Source organism: Argopecten irradians, chromosome 2 (assembly GCF_041381155.1).
Source record: "Argopecten irradians isolate NY chromosome 2, Ai_NY, whole genome shotgun sequence".
NCBI classification, from domain to species: Eukaryota; Metazoa; Mollusca; class Bivalvia; order Pectinida; family Pectinidae; genus Argopecten; species Argopecten irradians.
Genome location: NC_091135.1, coordinates 44,103,441 through 44,130,169, shown reverse-complemented (window position 1 = coordinate 44,130,169; position 26,729 = coordinate 44,103,441). Strand labels below are relative to the sequence as shown.

At 35.8% G+C, this 26,729-nt stretch overlaps 2 protein-coding genes across 3 annotated transcripts in view; one reads left to right on the top strand and one right to left on the bottom strand.

The window, feature by feature from the left end:
- Positions 1-26,729, bottom strand: part of LOC138315619 (ATP-dependent RNA helicase DDX1-like) — a 293,511-nt gene that overhangs the window by 57,205 nt on the left and 209,577 nt on the right. The gene's annotated exons all lie outside the window — the stretch shown is intronic.
- On the top strand, positions 10,132-20,861 carry LOC138315621 (cysteinyl leukotriene receptor 2-like). Of its 2 annotated transcripts, none has more exons than XM_069256772.1 (2): positions 10,132-10,694; positions 18,733-20,861. In XM_069256772.1, the coding sequence occupies exon 2, from the start codon at positions 19,444-19,446 to the stop codon at positions 20,584-20,586; it is 1,143 nt and encodes a 380-aa protein (XP_069112873.1). In that variant the 5' UTR covers positions 10,132-10,694; positions 18,733-19,443; the 3' UTR covers positions 20,587-20,861. The 2 variants fall into 2 exon arrangements, with proteins under 2 accessions (XP_069112873.1, XP_069112874.1); XM_069256773.1 differs by lacking the exon at positions 10,132-10,694 and adding an exon at positions 11,013-11,139.

The window sequence follows — 26,729 nt, the reverse complement described above, 5'->3', positions numbered from 1 at the left end:
AGCTACAAATACCAAGAGGAACACCAAATTTGAGAAAGATCCCATTAGTGACTTTCCAAGAAATAATGGTAACAAGAATTGTTTATGGATGGAAGGACCATGGACCAAGAACGAAATGCAATTTGATAAAAGTCAGTGTTAGTACTAGTAGCTCAATCAAGTACTCTGATCATGAGCTTTGATCCTTTAAAGTTTGGTAAAGAACTTGGAAAGATCCATTTAAAATCAAGTAAAATGGAAAGTTGGTTATGATTCCAGTACATGCATACATATCCTTCACATTATCTCCTTTAAAGTAATTGGGGAAAAAAACTTTAGTACAGTTAATTAAAGTTACTGTAGTAAAATAGACAAGAGATCCCAGAGGGATCTTGGCGCCCACCAAAGAATGATCTATATCTGACAAAGGAAAGATGGATCTTTTCTCTACTTTTTAAACTTTTTCAAACATACTACATATAAAATTTGAGACAGATCGCTTCAGTACCTTATGAGAAATAGCGGTAACAAACTTCAACTATCAAAATCCAAGATGACTCCTTGGCGGCCATCTTGTTGATCAATCGGTCCCAAATCACAATATGCACAACTAGGGCCCTAGGGGAACCTACATGTGAAATTTGAGAAAGATCCATTCAATACTTTCTGAGAAATAGCGATAACAAACTTTGAATATAAAATCCAAGATGGCTGCCTGGCAGCAATTTTGTTGACCGATCGGTCCCAAATCACGCTATGCATAACTAAGGCCCTAGGGGAATCTATATATGAATTTTGAGACAGATCCCTTCAGTACTTTCTGAGAAATAGCGATAACAAACTTTGCATAACAAAATCCAAGATGGCTGCCTGGCGGCCATCTTGTTAACCGATCGGTCCCAAAATGCAATATGCACAATTAAGTCCCTAGGGGAACCTACATATGAAATTTGAGACAGATCCCTTCAGTACTATCTGAGAAATAGCCATAACAAACTTTAACTATCAAAATCCAAGATGGCGGCCTGGCGGCCATCTTGTTCACCGCAAAATCTGTATGGCACAACTAGGGACCAAGGGTAACCTCCATGTGAAGTTTGAACAAAATCCCTTCAGTAGTTCTCAATAAATATCGATAACAAACTTCAACTGCCAAAATCAAAGATGGCTGCCTGGTGGCCATCTTGTTTTTCCGATCAGCCTCAAAATCTGTATGGCACAAATATGGACCAAGGGGACCCTCCATGTGAAGTTTGAACAAAATCCCTGCAGCAGTTTTTAAGAAATACGTTGTTTACGGACGGACGGCGGACGGCGGACGATGGATGGCGGACGGCGGACGACGGACCACGGACGCAGGGCGATTTGAATAGCCCACCATCTGATGATGGTGGGCTAATAAAAGTTGTCCTTCTTCCTGTATTAATCAATCTCCTATTAATTAACTTCTTTAAATAAACTTCAGTACTACATGAGCACATAGGTAATTATGATATTGTACAATAATTGTATCGTGGATTAAGCACAATGTACCATGAAATCCATTACGGATCTGAACCATAATACTCCAATCTATGGTTTCTTTGGGCCTACTATAACCTTTATATAAGGGATAGATTAGCGAACTAATTACTGTGTCATTATCTGAAGCCATAAAAACAGTGGACATGAAGGAACACATTCCTTATAATAATGTCAGAGATTCTGTTATCAAATGAAACAAGCTATGCATGCTCCTATAGTTATAAAGCAGATAAAAGTAAAAATATGAAATAGTTATAGCAAGGGTGGGGGACTCGATGGTCAAGTGTGGTAATTTTTGTGATTATCCCTTACTCTTATTCAGTACAATGATCTTGCAAATGTATTAGACAATAGATTTTTTTACCTATTTTGATGGAATATTTTGAATTTCCCTTGACTTATGAATACTAATCTTCTCATGTACGTCTATATTTGGTAAAATATGAAATACCGTATTCTATCCAAAAAGTACCCATGTCCCTATAAGCGCCCCTCCCCTTTTTTGAGGCCTCGATTTCAATTGCCCAGGCATAAATAAAGACCATAACTACACAAAACTGTATATATTTGCAATAATTTCGTCTTATAAGCTCCTTTTCATTCTTTTTTCAATTTTTTAAACGCGTAGGGCGCTTATTGGGTCGAATACGATATGTCTCAAATTCATTTAATACTTGTAATACTTATAAGTGTTTAGCAAGAATGGTTGAAATTGAAAAGAAGATGATTTTACTCTTAGTTTAGCTTCTTTTTTCATTTCAGGATGCTTAAAAAAATAAGTAGGCGCTTAATAGAATGAAATTTGGACTAGCCTTTCATAAAATTATTGTTGAAAGTAAAACGGTAAATCAATTTAAAAAAGGAATCCAATAAAGAAACCTACACAGTTTTCATATTTTTAGTCTGCATTTTAATGTGAGGTACAAAAAGAGTGATATTGAGACCTCAAAAAGAAGAGGGGGTTACAGCTTATAGAGATATATAGTGGCGCTTATAATGTGTCGAATACAGTAATTATTTTTTTTTTACAAAAAAAAAATCAACATGAAATTAGTACATAATGTAATTCAATTAATTAGCCAACCAAGGAATTTATCTTATTACATGGAATATCCTGCAAGCAGTTATCTACTGATTTTATGTAACAATTCACCCTCCCAGGAATTTTCAGCATCACTGTAGTAGATAAACTGGTTTACTTTAAATTGTGTGTTTTTTTTTTCAATTAAACTAATAAATAACAAGATAGGAAACTTCTCAAAGGAATTTAAATCTTATTTTGGAGTCCAGTTTATTCAAAGTAATGTTTGATGTGGATCTAAGGATTTTTTTAAAAATTTTTTTGCAAACCTTTTATTTTGTTGGAGTTACCATAAAAGTACAAATAGCATTTATTAAAGTACACTGGCAAAGGAAATTGTCTCTATACATGACTGGTCAGAGTTGTTTAGATGAATTTGTCTCTATAAATAGATGGTCAGACTTGTTTAGCTGCTATTCAGAAACTTAATTCAAAAATAATCAGATGATTTACAATTTTAATTTGTTTTTGAAGCGCTAATCAAAGGAAATACTTGTGTCCCTTGAGGACAAGTTCAATGATCAAACAAGCAATTTACAAACATACAAGAGGTTTGAATTCACAAAAAACCCCGATTGGCTCTTGTAAAATGCAGTGGTTATAACTACATACACACATGAGGGGGGAGGGGAATTAGGGTGTTTTTGTTAATTTGATTTACAAACACTGATCTTTCTGATTGGCCATCTCAGTTTGTTCCTCAGATTGGTTTGGTTACTACTATATTAGGGACCTATTAAGGGGTGTACAAATTAAAGAATGGCCCCTTCAGTTGTAACTTCTATTACAATATATAGCTGTAACCAACTGCTTTTGTCAAAATTCATGTTAACCATAAATCACTTGTTTTCAAATCTCTCTTTTTCAATTATGGGTAGAACTGAGAACAAGAGGCCCAGAGGACCTGTATCGCTCACCTGGTTTGCAATGCCAAGTTATGTTCTGAATACAGGTTCATTGTTTTTTTTCTAAAGGAATTTTAATATTTACCTCTATTTCATCTATTGGGCCCAGCCCACTCCTGCCCACCGGGGGTCAGAGCCAAAATTTATACAAACACTGTTCCCCTTCCCCAAACGATGTTTCTGCCCAAATTTGGTTAGAATCCATGCAGATCTCTATGACTAGTAGCCAGGGGGTCAGAGCCAAAATTTATACAAACTCTGTTCCCCTTCCCCCAAGCCTCCAAGGATGTTTTTGGCCAAATTTGGTTAGAATCCATGCGAAACTTTATGACTAGTAGCGTTTTAAAGGAAATGTTGACAGACAGACGAACGGACTACGGACGCCGCACCCTGACATAAGCTCACCTGCCCTTTGGGCCAGGTGAGCTAAAAAGTAATTAAGGGAAACCATTAATAATCGTTTACAATTACAAAATATAGATTTCATAATACATTTTAAGATTATTATAGTTACATTTCAGTGTGTTTTTTCGGCATTCATGCAATTAAATTGAACCTATCTTGTGAGTACCTGAAACAATGGTAACATTATTGTGTACAGATGCTTTTAGATAAAATTTTAAAATGTGCCCTATATTGTTTCCTCAAACATTTGTATGTAAAATATATAAATAAACATAACTTACAATGTATATATATAGCTTTACTCTTAATAAGAATTATGGTACAAATGCATTTGTTTTTAGTGGCACACTTCCTACCATATGCATCTGCCCATTACACAACATACGTAATGACAATATCCATGTCTAACACATTATTAAGTTCATGACTTTCTACAATAGTGACATCTAAATCAAGAACAGGTATGAATGCTACCTCATCCGCAAATTTTATGTAGCATGTAATAAATTCTAGATATGATAAACAATTTGACAGGTGTTCACAGACATTAAAATCCAGTATAATTTCCTTGGCGAATGTTACAGATAACATGAGATCTGTAGGTATATGTGATAATTACACATATTACAGTGCTGACTATATACAGATCATCTGTTCCATATTACACATGGTTTCATAAGAAATCTTACAACAAACAATGCACTATTGTGTCAATTCTTGTTGCATTGCAGTTGTATAGGTCTCGAACTATATCTGAATTTATTTGGAGTTAATTGAAATTATAAGCTTAATTGTTTCTATATAAGAATCAACAGTGATAAGTATCTTATTCTTTTTAAAATTGTGGAAGGCTCTGGCAGATTCTAAATTTCCTAAAAATAAAGAAATCCAGTCCTGTGCATTAATGATGGAATTTTTACAGAACATTAGGTATAACAATATAACTTCTGAATCAGGTAGGTCAACTTGAATTAATGTAGGTATTAAATCATTAATACAGTATTAATAATAAAGATGGGATGTGGAAACCTAATTAGTTCTGGCGGTCCCACTATCTTACATGTTCTGATTGACCAGGGGTCACTTTCATCCTCTGTCAGCTATTGGCTTTGTGCACTCATGCTTGGTATGCCAGACTAGGGGCAATGGGTCCTTTGGGCTTCCTTTGCTTGCCAATGTGTCACCTTGCTTCCTCTGACAGCTGCTGGCTACATGACTTAGTACAGCATGTGGGGTTAGGGCCTGAGACCCTTATGGGATCCCTATGCTGGGGAGGTTTGGTGACGAGCCAATCACATTCTAGTTCTGGCACATTCTAGCCAATGACAGAGGTTGAAGGGCTATAGGTTACCATGCTAGGACTTGTACAGTACAGTCTCCTGAGCACTGTGATGGTGTCTAGTCATCACCAGGTTCCAACACCTGTTCAATTTCTATACAGTTGGTGTTTCCTCATGGAACAAAATCCCATCCCACCCATCCCATATGATTTAGCTATGCTTTGTAATGTTTCTTTTTATAGTGATTAGGTGTTTATGTTGTAGTTTCTAGTTTGTTACTGTCTATTAGCAGAAGACCAATATTTCATATTTAGGGACTATCGTTTCCACAGATATATATTGTGTATTATTACATAATATTACATAATATTAAATATTGGTTACTTTTGGCCCAAACCTGTCTTTGTGTTTTTATTTACCAACAGTATATCTGATTAATCTGTGAATACAAAGGAGATACCGCTAGTGAGTTGAAACATTTGACCACTTGGCAACCTGGCCATCTTAATTGGTGTATAGAATATAGTATATGGCCATCTGACCATCCAAATGGTCAATTAGTAAATGACCAACAGCCATAATGATTTGTTAGTTAGTTCAGCTGCCTTGACCAGCTGTGTCACAAGCTTACTGCTGTTGATTGACATCATTTAAGTCTTAAATAACTTCCAATAGAATGCCAACTTTTCAATTGTTGTACTGGCATGCTGTAAGAATTATAAGGGTCTACATCATGAATATGTGTCTGGTGACCTGCAATTTATCTGCAGTTTGGTATTCAGGTTTGATCCTCGATCCTTATTGTATTCATAGTATGTCGACAATGGCTTCATGTACACAATAACTGATGAGGAAATGTAGACTCTAGCTGCACCACAATACCACGGCTATCTAACTCTATCAGGCAGCAAATTCATCCATAACAACATATAAATAGAGGTTCCGGTGGATACCACATTGAACTTTTTTCTATATTCAAACAAAAGTTCTCAATTTTTTTGTCATCTAAAGCAACAAGGACAATATCATGTCAGCAAGTTTCTCAGCCTCTTCAGATATACATTTATTTGGAGTATGGATTGACGCATTGATCCACCTACCTTAGCTTTTACCTTGCAGAGACTATAATTATATATTACACTACATTTAGATTTTCACTGTAACCCCACTATATTGTTCAATGCTTGAACTGCCATCCAATTTTTTTTTACATCATTATCATTGCAACGGCACAATTGTCGTTCCAGCCATCATAGAAGATAGATGTTGAATTTGCCTGTTCAGTCCTTGGCGATAATGAATGATTTATTCATTTTGGATACAAAAGATTTCATTATAAAATTAATATCAAATGTAAACACATTGATAGCGTGCTTCATTAAATTTGCCATTGCCCAGTTGGCATTCATAAGAAGCCATAAGGCAACTGAATGCAGTTTGATTCTAAAAAATACCCTGAAGAGCTTTATAGATGTGAACAGATCCTCAGGTGGCAAAACAATATGAATAATTTTTGGTCAGTAATATGTTCAAAGGTTAATATTTATTGACCCCCTGGAATTTTATAAGTAGGTTTCTCATCAATTAATAGGATTTCAGTACAAGGTTTTTAATCAGTTTTTTATACCTTTACCAAACATCTCATATGGCAACTGACTTTTGAAAATGAAATTATTATTAGAACATAATCACAAAATGTTCCACGTGTCAAGACTAAAGGTTTCCAATTATTCCCAGCAAATGAAAAATTAACAAAAATTCCTGTTTTATAAAAATCCTTTGTACGGCAGTGAAAGATAACTGACAGAAAGGATTAAATATTGTCAAATGTCGTCATTTTTACTGGCGTTGTCTCTGGTTCTCATCACATGGACATTAAACCATGTCATTTATACCCGAGGGACTGTAATCCGCAGGATTGTCAAGTTTCATCTGCATAATATTAATTGAATATAGACATTTGTTCTAGCCTTATAGTTTTATGCTTGTTAAAAAGACATTTGTTCATTATCATTGAAACATTATGAGGTCTCTGATACTAAACTTCCTCATTCAACAGATCAAGTTTCCATTACAGCAGTGCTAATGTTCACCAGAGCTTGAGGATGAGTGGCTGTCATGCCTACGATGTGTTTGTCAAAAACAGAATGTCAAGAACAGAAGACACCTGCGGCAAGGAATAGAACTTGCATGACAAAGAGTTACTACACAAAATGGTAACAATATATACAAAAATTCTTTGAATTAAACGGAGGCATCACGAGTAAACATACGAAAATGAAACTTCTATTTTTAGTAAGTGACCTTGCACCTTAATCAAACCTTTAGACCTGAAAAGCAAATACCTATGGGGAGTTTTTGGTAAGGAAATATTGTATCAAGTTTGAGCTTAATTGGTTGAAGGAAACATGAATTATTAATAGGAAAATTTTGTATGTGCCACTGAACAGTCCTTGATATATAAATATATATATCTTTTTTAAGTACAAATAGTTTATTCCCTCAGCTGAGGAGTGATGTGTATATACATTTGTGGCATTGAATATATATTTTACCAGATTTTGTAAGGCGACACTAAAACATCTTACTTATCTAGTAGTTCCTCCATCACACTTTACCCTAGAACAAGAGAGCATCATGGGTGTTAATACTTATATACTCATAAAGGTTGTCATTAAAACCACAAACTAGACAATCAGTGGCATGGAATAGGCAATCATAAGCATATCAAAAACCACAGACTCAAGAGTCAAGAGAAAGGTGTGACCAAAAAGGTATAAGAGATGTGCATATACATACATAATGTACATCTAAGAAGTAAACAGCAAAAACAATGGAACTGTTTGTAGTATCTAGTGGCTATATAAATGCAAGTATTAACTTAAGTTGTATATAGTGATAGGAAAATTAAATTTTGACTCTGAATTAAGGAAACTCATAAGCAGCAACTCGCATCTTGACCAAATGAACAACTTGACCAGACTCAAACTCAACCCCAGACAAACCCAACTCCAAATGGAACTGCTTGACCTCAGGACAAACTCAAATCTGAATGGAACAGCTTGACCTGAGGACAAACTCAACTCCAAATGAAACAGCTTGACCTGAGGATAAACTCAACTCCAAATGGAACAGCTTGACCTGAGGACAAACTCAACTCCAAATGGAACAGCTTGACCTGAAGACAAACTCAACTCCAAATGGAACAGCTTGGCCAGAGGACAAACTCAACTCCAAATAAATGGAACAGCTTGACCAGAGGACAAACTCAACTCCAATTGGAACAGCTGGACCAGAGGACAAAACTTAAATCCAAAAAAGACTGGTAAAAAGACCCTTGGCACTAATGATGAAAACTTCTTGAAATACGCTACAACTTCAGAGAACCATATAGTAGCTCTACCAGACTAAGAAGTCTTATTCATTTAAGTCCCTATTCAATAAATTTCTATTTGTTTCTTCCTAATAAGGAGCTCGGTGACCCACGATGCCTTAGAAAAAGGATCCTCTTAATCCCCCCTCAACAATAAAGCCATACCAATTCAACCTTACTGAATGTGGAGCTCAATCTAAAGCATTTTAAGCTTTAAAAGTTTATCATTTCTTTTTAAGTTCAACCATCCCCTCTCAAATGATGAGCAGTGCAAGTCCTAGAAATGTACCATTTCTCTATTATTCCTAATAAGGATATCCACCAATTAAGTCTGATAATTCTGTAATGTCTCCTATCCTAGATCACTACCAAGACCTATTATTCTACCATTTCTTCCTAATTCCTTTCCCTGATAATGAGCTCAACAAATCCAGACAGCCATTTTTCTATAAACCATCTCATTTAATAATGAGCCCTAGGAATCTGCCATATCTCTGTAGAAATAAACCATATCACTATTATTCCTTCTCTCAGTTAAGGATCCCTACCAAGTCCTAAAAGCCTGCCATTTCCCTGACATTTTTTCTCTGATAAGAAGCTCCACCAACCCAGACTGATGATCATGCTAGGTATTAGCCCCTCCCTGATAAAGAGCCCCTCCCTACCTGCTAAGCTCCTCCTACGGACAGATGTGCCTATTATAAAGGCAGTTTTATTGATCAATCAAGCAGTGTTGGTTGAGGTGGACAGTAATCAGCAGTCTTTCTGACAGAGCAGACAAACCTGTATGGATACACAATGGAGATGTGACTAGGATATAATTAACAGTGCTCTGTCTACTTATAATAATCTGGTCGTTAGTACAGGAAACAATCGGGAGATTCGTATTAATGACGGTGTCCGATACATATTAAAGGCTATTCTAAGTACTTATTGACAGAAATAGGGATGTCAACAACCCAATGTTTGCGTATTCTTCAACTGTTTTAAACATATTTCTTGGAACATTCAGTGATGCAAATTAAGTAACATATATAGGACATATATTATCCATAGAATCATGACCGATACCCTCTAAGATCACGTGTGCTTATTAGTACTCTTGTTAGCGATATTTGCTTTGAGAAGTATTCTTCCAAGTGGAAAATCTGCCAGCAAGCATTATAGAAATTTGATAACCTGCAACTTTTTTAATGGTCCTTTTTAAAACAAATTGAGCATTAATTTTGATATTTTCTCACTAAGGGATCAAAATACCTAAATACATTTGATTATACAAAGGTTTCTACCACCTGTCATTCAGACAAAGATATAAATAAAAGATTTTTTTATCAGTCAGTTTTGGAATAGGCAAATCTTTCTTTGAATAGTAGTAATTGTGATTCCAAAATATTAGAATAAATTAAAATTCCCTCAAAGTAAGTCCAAAGCATTTTCATTTATTTTCTAATATTTAGAGTAAAAATCTCTAACTTTCAGTAATACTGTTTCAAAATCTTACAAATGCTTTTCAATTTCATGTTATTATTCTATTTTAAACAAGCTCACCAATTTCCAAAAAAGCTTTTACATGAACTCAAAAATATTTATGGTGGATAGACATATGTAAATCAAGAAAGTGAAGTAATTAAAATTTTCATTGCTCCATTATGTATGTAGAATGCATCATGGATTAACACCACGTTGATTGACTGTACCGTGGATTAATAATCAGTACAATACTGTAGCATTCTAGTGTCAATACAACTGTCTCTACAACAGCACCTCGGCGAGAACTAGTGTCACTCATTGTAATACCTCTGATTAAAGTTGTGTACAAACTAAAAACAGGGACACCACCATCTACTATCTTGATAAAATCAAGTTAACAGTGAAAATGATGACAGGAATATTAAGATAATGAACAATGCAGGGATAAAAAAACGATAATTAGCTCCATAGAGCAAAACCAGTTAGGTGTGATAAGCAACGACTACTATATAATATCAGGAGCGGTGTCTTCTCTCTGAGCATTGGTGCCAGCTCTCAGCAGCTATCGTCTGTGTGGTTATAATAGTGAGGCCATCATCTCCGTGATCTGTTCTGATATTCACACACAATATCGGAGGGTTAAGGGTGTGATGTGAACCTTGGCAATACTCTCATAGGTAAGTCTTACATCTTATCTCCAGCTATCAGCGATGAGATTTTTAAGTATAAATAATTATTTGTAAAGGAATGGCTGTAGGGAGAGAGATATCTGTACAATGATAAGACTATGTAATATTTAATGTAAGTGTGTATTGGGGAGATAAAATACTTATCTAATGTACTTATTATTATGATAACATTCAGTGTTTATTCTTTACTTTTTTTATCATCACTAGTGTTATTTATATACCAGTCTTCACATCTCACAGAAGCTCTTGTAACACGAAGAACGTTCAGCCATCTTCTGCTGTTATCTCTGTATCTAAATGTTAGGGATATTTTCAGCTCTTTTTGTCAGGTGATAAAAGACCTGAATTATACATGGAGTTTCTTTCAGTGTTAGTTTAAAACTGTGACAAATGAGGATTATTTGACATCTAACATTTCAATCTTGACTCCTTGGTAAGTTAGATTTGTCACTTTCTTTTACAGTAAGACAAGGTTATAATGAAACTTTTTGGGACCAACAAAATCACTTTGTTATAAGCATTAAATTCGTTATATACGTCTGCAGTGATTGAAAATTGTAATGTTAACAAATATAACCATGAATTTAATGTAAGTGTGTTTGCTATGAATGAGTTTTACTATATAAATGCCAAGCATTATATCTTGCAAAAATCCCATTATATTAGGATTACTTCTTCATAAAATCACCATCATTGATGTACTTAGGGTTAACAAGGTGTACAAAAGTTGTTTGTCTTTAATGTACAGTTAAATCGATGAACATCTGTATAAAATGTTGTTAGAGTATCTTAAATGGACAGGAATGTATACATTTAAGTTAAAACTGACAGTTGTACCTTCAAATGTTAATGATATTTACGTTAAAGGGCAGCTGTATCTATGAGTATTCATACTCATGTCTAAGCGGGTGCAGTATCGAAGGGTATCCATACTGATATCAATATGACAGCTGTATCTATAGGTATCCATACTGATATCAATAGGACAGCTGTATCTATAGCTTTCCATACTGATATCAATAGCACAGCTGTATCTCTAGGTATCAATACTAATATCAATAGGACAGCTGTATCTATGTGTATTTATACTGATACCAACATGACAGCTGTATCCATAGGTGTCCTTGCTGACTTCAACAGGACAGTTGTATCCATGGGTGTCCATGCTGATGTCAACAGGACAGTTGTATCTATGGGTGTCCATGCATGTCAACAGGACAGTTGTATCCGTGGATGTCTATGCTGATGTCAACAGGACAGTTGTATCCATGGATGTTCATGCTGATGTCAACAGGACAGTTGTATCTATGGGTGTCCATGCATGTCAACAGGACAGTTGTATCCATGGGTGTCCATGCTGATGTCAACAGGACAGTTGTATCTATGGGTGTCCATACTGATGTCAATAGGACAGTTGTATCTATGGGTGTCCATGCATGTCAACAGGACAGTTGTATCCATGGGTGTCCATGCTGATGTCAACAGGACAGTTGTATCTATGGGTGTCCATGCATGTCAACAGGACAGTTGTATCCATGGGTGTCCATGCTGATGTCAACAGGACAGTTGTATCTATGGGTGTCCATGCATGTCAACAGGACAGTTGTATCCATGGGTGTCCATGCTGATGTCAACAGGACAGTTGTATCTATGGGTGTCCATACTGATGTCAATAGGACAGTTGTATCTATGATTGTCCATGCATGTCAACAGGACAGTTGTATCCGTGGATGTCTATGCTGATGTCAACAGGACAGTTGTATCCATGGATGTCCATGCTGACATCAACAGGACAGTTGTATCCATGGGTGTCTATGCTCATGTAAACAAGACAGTTGTATCCATGGGTGTCAATGCTGATGTCAACAGGACAGTTGTATACATGGGTGTCCATGAATGTCAACAAGACAGTTGTATTTATGGGTGTCCATGCATGTCAACAGGACAGTTGTATCGATGGGTGTCTATGCTGATGTGGCCCTGCAGGTAGGGCGTTAGAATTGTACCTGCTGCCCCTATTGCATGATCGTAAAAGGCGACTAAATTTAGGATCTTATATTTTCTATTCTTCCTAACTGACTTTATCCTTCCTAATGCCTCCCTTGGCACCGCCTCACTTTTGGCCTTGAGTTGAGCGTTCGCCCCTGTGAGGAAGGCTCTGGGTTCTGTCCCCTGGCCGAGACACACCAAAGTCTATAAAAGTGGTAGTTTCTGCTCCTGCTTAGCGCTCAGCAAAAAGGGAGTGGGACGACTGGTTCGCCCGTTGTCAGTATAATGTGACCGGGTGGGGTGTGTTGCTTGGTGTCTTCGGCGGCATGCTTCAGTGATATAGCACTATAAAAAGGGCAAAAGTTCCACTATACAAGAAGACACAACATGAATATACCGCAGTCTCCCGAAACACGCACCTCTCACAACATACACGCAACACACCGCATACATGGGAGGCCGTCCTTACATGACCATAGCTGTTAATAGGACGTTAATAAATCAAACAAACAAACAAACAAACCTATGCTGATGTCAACAGGACAGTTGTATCTATGGGTGCCCATGCATGTCAACAAGACAGTTATATCCATGGGTGTCCATGATGATGTCAACAGGACAGTTGTATCTATGGGTGTCTATGCTGATGTCAACAGTACAGTTGTATCTATGGGTGTCCATGCATGTCAACAGGACAGTTGTATCCATGGGTGTCCATGATGATGTCAACAGGACAGTTGTATCTATGGGTGTCTATGCTGATGTCAACAGGACAGTTGTATCTATAGATGTCTATGCTAATGTCAACATGACAGTTGTATCTATGTGTGCCCATGCATGTCAACAAGACAGTTATATCCATGGGTGTCCATGATGATGTCAACAGGACAGTTGTATCTATGGGTGTCTATGCTGATGTCAACAGGACAGTTGTATCTATAGGTTCCATGCTGATGTCAACAGGACAGTTGTATCGATGGGTGTCTATGCTGATGTCAACAGGACAGTTGTATCTATGGGTGTCCATGCATGTCAACAGGACAGTTGTATCCATGGGTGTCCATGATGATGTCAACAGGACAGTTGTATCTATGGGTGTCTATGCTGATGTCAACAGGACAGTTGTATCTATGGGTGTCTATGCTAATGTCAACAGGACAGTTGTATCTATGGGTGTCTATGCTGATGTCAACAAGACAGTTGTATCCATGGGTGTCCATGCTAATGTCAACAGGACAGTTGTATCTATAGGTGTCCATGCTGATGTCAACAGGACAGTTGTATCTATGGGTGTCTATGATGATGTCAACAGGACAGTTGTATCTATGGGTGTCCGTGCATGTCAACAGGACAATTGTTTCCATGGATGTCCAGGCTGATGTCAACAGGACAGTTGTATCCATGGGTGTCCATGCATGTCAACAGGACAGTTGTATCCATATGTGTCCATGCTAATGTCAACAGAACAGTTGTATCCATTGGTATTCATGCTGATGTCAACATGACAGTTGTATCTATAGTTGTCCATGCGTGTCAACAAGACAGTTGTATCCATGGGTGTCCATGCTGATGTCAACAGGACAGTTGTATCCATGGGTGTCACTGATGTCAACAGGACAGTTGTATCTATGGGTGTCTATGCTCATGTCAACAAGACAGTTGTATCTATGGGTGTCCATGCATGACAGCAGGACAGTTGTATCTATAGGTGTCCATGCTGATGTAAACAGGACAGTTGTATCTTTGTGTGTCCATGAATGTCAACAGGACAGTTGTATCGATGGGTGTCTATGCTGATGTCAACAGGACAGTTGTATCCATGGGTGTCCATGCTGATGTCAACAGGACAGTTATATACATGGGTATCCATGCTGATGTCAACAGGACAGCTGTATCTATGGGTGTCCATGCATGTCAACAAGACAGTTATATACATGGGTGTCCATGCTGATGTCAACAGGACAGCTGTATATATGGGTGTCCATACTGATGTCAACAGAACAGCTGTATCTATAGGTATCCATACTGACTTCAACAGGACAGTTGTATCCATAGATGTCCATGCTGATGTCAACAGGACAGCTGTATCTATAGGTATCCATACTGACTTCAATAGGACAGTTGTATCCATGGGTGTCCATGCTGATGTCAACAGGACAGTAGTATCTATGGGTGTCCATGCTGATGTCAACAGGACAGTTGTATCCATGGGTGTCCATACTGACTTCAATAGGACAGCTGTATCTATGGGTGTCCATGCTGATGTCAACAGGACAGTTGTATCTATGGGTGTTCATGCTGATGTCAACAGGACAGTTGTATCTATGGGTTTCCATGCATGTCAACAGGACAGTTGTATCTATGGGTTTCCATGCATGTCAACAGGACAGTTGTATCCATGGGTGTCAATGCTGATGTCAACAGGACAGTTGTATCTATGGGTGTCTATGCATGTCAACAGGACATTTATATCCAAGGGTGTCAATGCTGATGTCAACAGGACAGTTGTATCCATGGGTGTCTATGCTGATGTCAACAGGACAGTTGTATCTATGGGTGTCTATGCATGTCAACAGGACAGTTATATTTATGGGTGTTAAGATTAGTGTTACTGAGGGCACTTATATCATCATAGGGTATAAGCTAAAACACTATTGGGAATGCATTTTTTATGGGTGTTAAGAATATAATGTCAATGAGGCCAGATATACATAAGTTTAGGGAAGGGGGAGAGGGTAAGAGTGTTTCTATAGTATTCATGTCTGTAGAGTTCAGATTTTGGATGAATATTTGATAGAGCTTCTATTGTAAGACAGTTGTATTAAATTGCATCAAGAGACTAGCAATGGTATGTTAAATTTATAACTTATCCTGAATAAAAATCACAACAACTGTTGAATAAATACAGATGTGTGGCACACATTAGCCCTAATGTCTTATTTACTACGGATGTAAGGATGAATTCATACAAATTAATACTAATCGTTTATTTCCAGTGTATAGTGTGGTTTTGATGATATACATTATAGTATCATCTGAAGTAGAACTGTATATTACAAATCTGACTACGTAGATATCCATGTACACCCATAAGACTTAAATCTGAATAATTATATGTAAGGATGGTAACATTTTCTGCTAATTACACTATAGGACTTGTACCAAAACAACAGCACATTAGCAATTTTTTATGTGCCATACATTTTGTAAGAAATGCATTATACCAATTTATCTATTCTTTTATCTTTTGTTGATAATCAATTTCCACATACAAAACTTTCCTACATATTCAAAATACTCGCAGCCATAATTCGCACAAGTTATAAAAGGTCATGAGTACGATTCTGTAACTCAATCCCAAGCCGATCCCTTGATGTTAGAAATGCTTCAGGATAGAAACAATGTCATCTAAGATACAGTCCTAATTTTCATCTCAGGGGCATCAAGCACTGACTGACATGGCAAACCTCAGCCATATTAGACCGACGACAATTGTAATCTACTTAATGCTCAGTGACAATGCGTTACCATTATCTGTGTAAAGAAGAGAAATCAGTACCCTGACTTTGTAAAAAGGATTCTGATGCTAGATCTTCAATAGGTCCAATGAGGAATTATATTACATCCATAAAGCTTTTGTCCGTAACAAAATATAAACACAAAATAAAGGTGTCTGCTCAGCCAAGGACCATGCGCAAGCTTCGAGGGTGCCTATATTTATCCAAGTATCATATATTCTTTTTAAAAAGAAAGTATTTATGTAAAGAAATATTAATATAAAATAAAGGTGTCTCACAATCAAAAATAATTCATTGCCGACAATCATAAACGATACTCATCATTTGAACAATAATTGGTGTTTAATCATGTATATATATATATGTCTAATAATTACAAAAAATAATGTAAAATAATTTTCATTGCTTTTGGTGCATGCGCAATCATTACTTCAATCCATATAGAACAGAATTTCGGGATGTATTGTTAATTTTTTCTAATATTTTTATTTTAGAGTAAAACTAGGAACTCAAACTTTTCAATGGTGGTCATGGTATAAAGAAAGTAACTTTTGTAACTGTAGAAAAATACTAAATTGACTGCTCCTGGATGGAGAACAGATACCACTTGTCAGCAGTGGAGTATCTTTATTGATGCAGAACAATGATTAGTGACCATTTAGCTTCGGGGAAGTCTACGTCTAAGCTTCTTGTTCTTCATTTTTTTAAATCTTGAACGTTAGGATTATAGGGGATGGTTGATGGCCAGTACTCAAAAACAGCTCACTCATGATCGTGGTACCATTCTAATGATGATGACATCAGATCAATATGACCATTTTGTTCCATTTTTTTTTTTACCTTCAAAAAGTTATTTAGCAACAAAATCTCTCCATTATTTCAACTATTATTTGTTATAACCTTTGGAATAATCTTAAAATTGTTTGATACCAAAAAAAACCAATACAAACAATAATTGCTCAAAGAAAATTGAGTTTTTACCAGAACTTTAGGGCATTCATCAGTAATTGATTTCTATCACCCAGTGAATGTTCAGCTTTAATTTGCTCTAGTGCAATTGTTTTATCAAAAAATCATTTATCAAAAAACCCACATTATTTGTGTTGCTTCTGAAAGTTTAGAATCACAATTGGCAAATTGGCAAACTTTTCAATTAAGTTTTTTGTCATTACAGCTAATCTTTAAAATAACATGCAAATTCTTGATAAGTTTCTGTTTTATATATCAAACTTTTAAAGATTTTTTTGATATAAATACAATGACTTCTTACATTTTTACAATAAACAGCTGACCATCATTATAGACAACTAACTTTGCAATATCTTCTTCTACAAAGTACAAACAAACTACATCACATTACCTCGCCTCTAGGGAAAGGCTGGTTTTTAATCATATCATTTCACCTCAGATAATGCATTACAATTTAACAAATAAAAGATTATCACAAATTACACAGCAATACAATTTTATCTGTTGATTACTTCCTTATCCTATAAAAGAAAGAGCCTAAAATCTGAAAATACAATGTCATTTTGAGTGATAACATCAAAGCTATGCTCAAGGGTCATTGATAAGGAATGTTAAGAGCAAAACTGATACCGACTGATAGAAGAGCAACACGTTAGGAAATGAGAAAGGTAAAAAAAAAAAAAAAAAATATAGAAAAAAGCAATTATAGTAAATGGTAAAACCATGTTGCAATTGTTTTTCAAAGATTTTTATTTTGCAGAAACCAAAGATACGTGTTTGTAGGACATACATATGCATTTTTGGCTTTAGCATGAAAGATATTGGTGATTATATCAGAAATTGTTTGTAAAGCTTCCCTGATAGGAAGCCGATTTCCCCAAGCTATTTCATCCCAACCAGCAAATGTCACAAAGAAAGCAGTACACGCACTCCTTGGCTGATTATGTGCTAGACACCAAGAATAGAATTTCCATCGTGAAATGATTTTGGCTTTGTGGTTGCACAACATATTGAACACGGTGCACAATTCACTGACCTTCTATATATTGAATCAGGAAAGAAAAAATTAGCAAGCTACAAAACTTAAAATAGATTCACTTTTCAGCAACACAATGCATTTTGAGATTTATATTTATTCAATGAATTGTCAATGGTTATTTTTCTCACTGGATGCATGGTATTGAATTTTCAAACTTGTACAAAATTATGGTTACTCTCCTTTGACAAATTTATTAAGTCATTAAATACATCTTTACATGACCATATAAATTCTACTGTAATGTTTCCTGGAATACATAGAATATTTGTCTCCTACATGTAGGATTATGAGGTAGCCACAAGCTACTACAAAGGAACCAGCATTAAAATAATTCTGGCTGTTCATTGGGCCAATTAATACATGAAAACCAATAGTAGTCAAACCTCATTGATTCAAAAATTGAGATATTAGTTCGGAGTGTTCCAATGAAATGTACCTAAATAGTAGTGTATTTTCATAACTGATAATCTATTAGTGTATCTTTCATGATCCTTTCTTTCTTGACTTTCAGAAATGAATGAAGAAAAGGTTCAAACAAAAACAACCAATATAACAGATGATCAATGTGTCCACTGGATTCCAATCAGCAGGATAGATTGTGACAACTAAATATTCCAAGCTTGACAACGTACTTGAGACAGAGTGGACAAAATCCACTCAACACAAACCGGAACGACTTTCAAACGTGCGGCGGATTGCAAGTCTCCCTGTTTCTATTGATTGCATCAACTAGAATCCTAATCACGTGCCACATCAAGGAAACATTACTCGCCAAAAACTACGCTGACAGCACGCATATGATGAATTGATGATGAATAGGCTAGAGTGACCTACATTTTAACCCGTTTACTAGGAAGTGTACTATTAAAAAGGGTAATACATACATACAATCTCTATTCAAACTTTCAGGAGAATCTTGTGACAGATCACTATACGCCTTTCACGATAAGTAGATCAATATCGGTACTGAATTAATCGCCAGATAAAGCAGACAAATGTAAATTGTAACCAGCGACATTTTATGCCGATCCCTCTACAAGAATTCAGTGGTAAATCTGTTATTACTATTCCACTACTAGTGCTTGTATTGTTCAGTCTTTTGAGCACCTAATTCAGACAGCTTATAGCAAGCTCGTCAATGCGAAATTTTCTCTCACACATGAGAAATACATTCAGCATACAGACTCAAAGATATTTCAGCAACTACTAAAGTACATTAGCCATGTCCAACTCCGTTGCAATCGCAGAACATTATGGCTTAATGAGCTCAGCCAGTATTGTAGACGACAGTAATCACACATTCAACTCGTCCACCCACCAAATGGACTACGACAACCCCACATACAGTGATTATGATGCTAGTTACTTAGAGATGCAGAACCTCAATACGATTTTCACGTTCTACATGCCTCCAATCCTAATTCTAATAGGATCTATTGGCAACATTCTCACTCTGATTGTGCTTCGTCAGAAAACATTCAAACCCTACTCAATCAGCTTCTACGTGTCCTCCTATGCCATAGCTAATCTACTCACGCTGTATTTGTTCTTGGGCTCCGAGTGGATTGCCGAGGTGGCTGATGAGAAAACAATAGATAACCGATCCGATTGGTTATGTCGGCTGTGGCAGTTTATTATGCGTGTGATATCGTTTTCTGGAATCTGGTTTGTTGTTGCCATGGTAATTGACCGATACATTGTGATTTGGCATCCGTGGAAAGTTTCATCGATGTGCACTATATTTATGGCCAAATTCGCAGCCGTCATCATAATAGTGGGACTTGTAGTAGTTAGTATTCATGCTATGTGGACATATGAACTAATGAATCACTGTTTTCCGCTTCACAATGAGAATGACATTCATGCGATGATCTGGCCGTGGATGTCCGCTTCCTTTTACTCGTATATCCCCCTTGCGCTATTGTTCACCTTCAATGTCCTAATCGTCACAGGGCTTTGTCTAAAGAGGCCCGTAAAACATACCCATAATCTCGGTCCCCACCAGATGGTGCTAACACACACAACACTAGCACTGTCCACGATTTACTTCCTGCTCGTACTGCCACCAACCGTGATGAATGTCATCAACAAGACATTTCCTCCATCTTGGCTTCAGGACAGCCAACTTATGCTGCAGATAGAGCGCGCAAGAATTTCTACATATTTTATGGCCTGGGTTAACACAGTCATTCTCTTCTGTCTGTGCCTTCTCTTCTCCAGGACATTCCGAGGAGAGTTCCTCGAAATTGTTACATCAAAACTGTGTTTCCGACATCAAAGTCGGATCTATGAACTCCAGGTAGGTTCTCAGAGTAGTGCTACCCAGGTGGAAATGGATGCGTGTACAGAGACAACACCGCTGTGATACTGATGGGTCAGTGAGCTACATACTAATGTATTTAAGACAGCTTTTAAGTTCTTATTTGTTATATGACTTTAAAACAAGAGACTTTGCTGCTAACTAAACAATATACCATATTAAATAGTCTATCCTCTATTAAATCTCTACTATCTACCACATGTTCATGAAAAAGAAACTGTTTAATAAAAAATATGATTTGATCATTTTCCATTTCAGAATTATAATTTCATTGTCAGATCTTAAAAGGCAATGGGAATAGGGCAACAGTCAACATGCATATATATATACAAGCCCTCTCCATCAATATAAACTGGTCAACCGAAGGATCAATTTTTTACTGACATTTAACAGAAACAAATTATAAAAACATGCACATATTTTGTTTTAAACATTTTTGCAGCTTAACTGTGATAATTATTGATTCTAAATCAATCATGGTTTAATTCACAATCACTTTTTTCAATACAATTTCCTTTTAACTCACAAAGAGATATGTGGTGGTTTACAGATTACTGAGAATACTGTGATAATGGGGCCGCGGTGGTCAAATAGTTTATATGTCCCAACACATTACAAAAAAACCCTCCGTATTGACATGGTGGCGAGTTTGAATCTCATGTCGGACAGGTGCCAGGTAGGCTGGTGTTTTTTTCTCTCGGTACTATGGGCTTTCATCCACCACTTAAACCTGATATGTCTTTAAGAATGACCCTTACTGTAAATAGGATGTTACACTAATCAAACCTAACTAAGCTTCTGTAAGAGTCTGACCACAACATGTTTTGTTAACCTTGTAGCGGGATTGGACTGGGTTGATCATCAGGGACCAGGTAGCTCAGTCGGTAGAGCACTCGGGTAGTTTTCGGAGGGTCCCGGGTTCAAATCCCCAGTCTGGCCGCTACATTTTCTCCTCACCTGTTACAGAATTGGTGCCCAACTAAATAACCCACGATGGTGGTGTTTGGAAGGGTCTCATATGTCTTCGAGGGCGAAGACTTCGAGAAAGGAGGGAGGAGTGTAGCGGGATTGGACTGGGTCGATCATCAGTGACCAGGTAGCTCAGTCGGTAGAGCACTCGGCTAGTGTTTAAAGGGTCCTGGGTTCGAATCCTGGTCTGGCCGCTACATTTTCTCCTCTCCTGTTACAACCTTTAAGTTATTAGAGTCTTAAAATGAAGTATTTGTATTTGGTCATCTTACAAATATAGTAACCTAGTTAGATGTATGTTAAGAATATCATATAGAGCACATTTTCAGTACTCTCATAATGACATATCTGTAAGTAGTGTTACAGTAAGCAGAGGTCACATGGCAAGAAGAGGTCAAAGTAAGGGTAAATGTTAAGAAGAGGTCAAGATAAAGGTCAGGACAATATGATTGTTCACTCATGCAGTCTCATTTAATTTGCAAATGTATCAACATATTGATTTTATAAAATTATAAAGTCATTTATGCCAAAAACTAGAAGCGAAGAAAACAAAGAAAATTTACATTAAACCATTAAACCAACTTTTTCTGCAGTGACTTGATTTGATGTTTTCATGCCCAATTACACTTACAAGGCAGTTTATTTTTAAAATTTAAAGGTAAAACACTCTTTTGTATTTGAAATTGACTTTTTTTTATGATGAGTTATGATCAGCTTTTTTACCAGCACTATAGGAGATTTCAGAAAAGATGGCGATGACGTCACACAAAGGTACATCCGGGCGCTCAAAGGTACAACTCTGTATATCTACACATAAACATAGTGGGAACACAGCCGCTTGCGATGATTGTTACATCCTATTGTAATAAATAGTGCGACAATCCGAGAACTATTGCGTTATTTTAATTATAAAAAGGGTAAATAAATATATTTAACAAAAATATTTAGATATAAACATCTGGTATTCATATATTTTACTCTGTTTATACTCCATTTTCGACCGCCACGAGTAAAAACACGGTCGACATTAGACATACGTATAAACATTGACAGAAGTTACAAAATTAACAGAAACTACATATTAAATTCCAAGTTTCCCCAAATAATATAATGACATTTTAATAAGCGATTACTGTTTTCTAAGTTTAACTTGGTAAAACATCTTACGATGTGTGATTATGACCAAATTAAAATTTGCCTTCGTAGATTACCCCAAGCGCACGGCAGCCATTACGTACAGTACTGCCGAGATCCCGAATTTCGTCATTTTTCAGAGTCACAAAATTATATATTCTGGTTAACTTTTTCGTCAGAAATTTTGGAATTTAGTTTATGACATTCAAACGAGTCATTTTATAGTTTCTTTTTATCATATTTTAAAACAAAACTTCGAGTATTTTAGGATTCTCGAAGCCGTGCGCAATGTGTCCTGGTCGGCATTTATAGTATTACGATCTAGCTATGTTGTAATTCATAAATCTAAATGTAGTCTATCTAACATGCATTCAAATTACTTAAAAGTAATATCACCTCAATTTGGCATTTCACATAACGGCACATGGAATAAAAGTGACTAAAAATTAAAAAATAAACTCATGAAATTGAACGATTTCACTATTTTATATTTTTCGAGATATCGGCAGCAATACTGTACGTGTACGTACACATACATCTTCATTTATGTGTAACAGTGGTTTATACCATTTATTTAAAACCAGATATACATAGGAAATAACGAAATATATATCTTTTACAAGTACTTATTGAGATATACGTTGGTTATTACGTATAAATATTATTAATTTCCCAACTATTGGCTGTTGACCGAGGTGATCTACCGGCGAAGCCATGCACGAGCGGCCGTGGTCTGACCAGGTGGTTCACATTTCGTTATATTTATATTTTCCGTGTATTACAGAAATATGATACTTTGAAATCAATTATTTATTCATAACTTTTTCACAACATGGATTTCTACGTGTGAACAAAAAGCGGGTACATGTGACGGCCCGGCACCGCTTCGCAAGCTGGCCTCAACACTAAATCTACACAAATATATTTAGCAATAAGAAATCGTAAATATAAATGTCTGTAACATCTGAAACAATAAGAAACTATTTTAATGTCAGAATTTGTAAGTATGAAGGTGTATACTTTTGTCACAGTATCGATTTTGTAGCAGTGATGTACGTATCTGTTATTGTTTTTATTAGTCGCCATATTGTGTTTGTACCTTTGAGGACCCGGATGTAAACTTTCTGTGACGTCACGCCATCTTTTCTGAAATCTCCTATATGATGAGTTTACACTTTATGTATCAATATTTTTTTCTCATTTTTAAATCATGCCTATTTAAGTACTTCAATTTGTAAAAGTACTATCAAATTCAAGCTCTTTATTGCTTTACGGTTTACAACTCATTTGCATATAAATTTTCATAATAATAATAAATATATCTGGCATAGTATAGTGAACATTTGCACTCATGCAGTTATGTTTGAATTATCTGTATATTAATTTGATACTACTAGCAGTTAATTCAGCCATCCTTTCAGACATATTTTCCTGGTTTCAAAACTTCAAATTGTATTGTTAATATCATCAATAAAACATACATTAGTAATAACGTCTTTATTATATTTTTTGTTTGTTGAAATATTTATTCTAGCTAGTCCGACAGGATACAAGGAAACTTAAAAGGGCGAAAAGGCAAAAAATTCTATTGTACGCGAAGCCTCAGGGGGATGAACTTGTTGATCATGATTTCATTTCAAAAACATGTTTATCAAACAGTTGGTTCTCTTTTACAGAGTCCTACAACGAGTGGTTATATCTACATAGTTATCACATATTATGTCTAATTCACAGGCAAAGATCACTTCACAAGTATTCATTGTCATAACAAAATCTACACAAGTCACGAGTCTGTATTGGATCAATAACAGAAAATTATTGCCATTTTCACTACTGAAAACATAATTGAAACAACTATAGTTGAAAATGTTTGAAAAATATTTACACCATGCCTTTGACATTTTCACATTGATAAAATGTCATCATCATATGATGATATGTCAAATATTATTTTTTTAGAATGACTGAAGCTTCTCTTATATACATATCAAACTTGCCCCCCGAAAATATTACAAATGTGTTTTACACTTTTCAAATGGATTGCTTTGTTAATATTAGCTATTTTGAGGTATAAAGATCAACATTATTGATTCTTTATTGCTAATCAAAGTCAATTGTCAATTCTTATTCAAGTCCTTGAACTTTAAAAACAAATCTTAAGGTTTAATTGCTACTGCTTTATAAATGAAATGTGATAGTTACTATATCATTAGCACACATGGACTATTTGTATTATACAATCATACATATCATATTTAATGCAGTTAAGCTGTCGTTAATACATGTAACAAAACAGACACATGTAACATAACTGACAATATCATATAACTGCAAAAACCTTTTATTGAACATAAAGATATCAAAAGAGTGGACAGCCGTAAGAGGAGAATCATCCTAGTATTGGATGTCATACATGTCCCCTCTCATACATAATCAACAACTAGCTTTAGCCTTGTATATCAACCACTGTATGTCTACAGAGACACACAATCAATACAGTGACAAGGCAATCTTCAATCAGAAAATCTGGTCGCCACTTTAGACGATTGCAAAGGGGAAGCTTTTCTATGGCTTCAAGGTCATACAAAGACTTTCAAGGTCAAAGCAACAGCATACATTATACACTCATCAAACTACAAATTATTCCATACAATCTAATGAACTACAGATTCAATAGTTGTTTACAGAGCTCTGATAAGCTTTTGTTAGAGAATGTCCATGTCGCCTTTCAATTTTTACTTTCTGTTTAGATTAAGGCCTTCAACACTTCCATTATGAAATGGTTAATTACAAGGTTTATGCTCTTTTGTTAAATAAATGGAAATCAATAATGAAGTGTTATCATTATGTAATCTAAACCGAACCATAGTCTGAAGGCTGGGATTGCTATTGTTAATATCAGATACTCAATGTAAAGGCACTTCATGTACAATTGTAAGATAAATGCCCAAAACTGAGGATAATGTGCATCAACAACATATTTCATACACAGAGCGATCTTTTCAATCAATAACAATACACACAAAAATAATTTTAATTATACCAGAAAAATTTGTTCACTAGGAATTTTTATTTTATATCAAAGTCTCTGCAATATTAATGCAACAAATTACACATTTATCTAAAGTGATACCTTCACTAAATGTTTAGCAGTTTACATAACAAAGACAAATCTAATGCAGTCAAAACCAGCTTACAGCCTAATGAAGAAGAACCATGCTGCACTGACATTTACTTTCATCGCTTTCTCTCCACATTCACAGAGATATACTTCAGAGACATCATAAACATACAGTTCCAACTACATGTACATAATATACAGCAATTCTATGGAAGCAAATCAAATCTTCACCTGCAACCGCCCTATTGCATTCACATACACAAGACCAGCTGGTTAAATTACGGATCTCTGTAACCAGCCTAAGCAAGAAAATAGTGTTATTGTACAGTAATTAAATCAATATTTTCATAATGACCTTTGGCCTTGGAAGCTCAAAAGCAATCCAAAATAGCAACAAGATATGACCTTTGAGTTTGATTGGCCAAAAAATAAGGATCACATTGTCCTTGGAAGCATTATCTTCTATCTTTAAGTAACAATGATTTTAACCTTTGACTTTGGGACCATATCAGTGGTAATAATTAGTAAGATTTGCATAAAGTTTGAGTTTGATTGGACGAAAGGAACTTTTCATAGACATACCTCTGTTTGGAAAGAACTCACAGCTGCCATTGGAAAGCCAACATATATACCTACTCCGAAGGTGACCTTTTAATAATGCAGCTGGGTTTGTGCAAATGATGCAAAATTTGGAAATTTTACATCTTATATATTTTGATAATCAGCTATTTTTCCAGCCATTATTCAATAAAAGTAGAACACCATGAATTAGTTAAATGTGGTCTTAAATAACAGACAATTCTGATTTAATAATATGAAGTAGGGCTGGGTGCATTAGCACCACTATAAACGGTATCGGAGGTCTTAAATAACAGACAATTCTGATTTAATAATATGAAGTAGGGCTGGGTGCATTAGCACCACTATAAACGGTATCAGAGATTTAATTTTCACTCAGACATTG

What these genes read in the sequence shown, in the direction of transcription:
- LOC138315621 (XM_069256772.1), top strand. Translation starts at nt 19,444, where the DNA reads ATGTCCAACTCCGTTGCAATCGCAGAACATTATGGCTTAATGAGCTCA.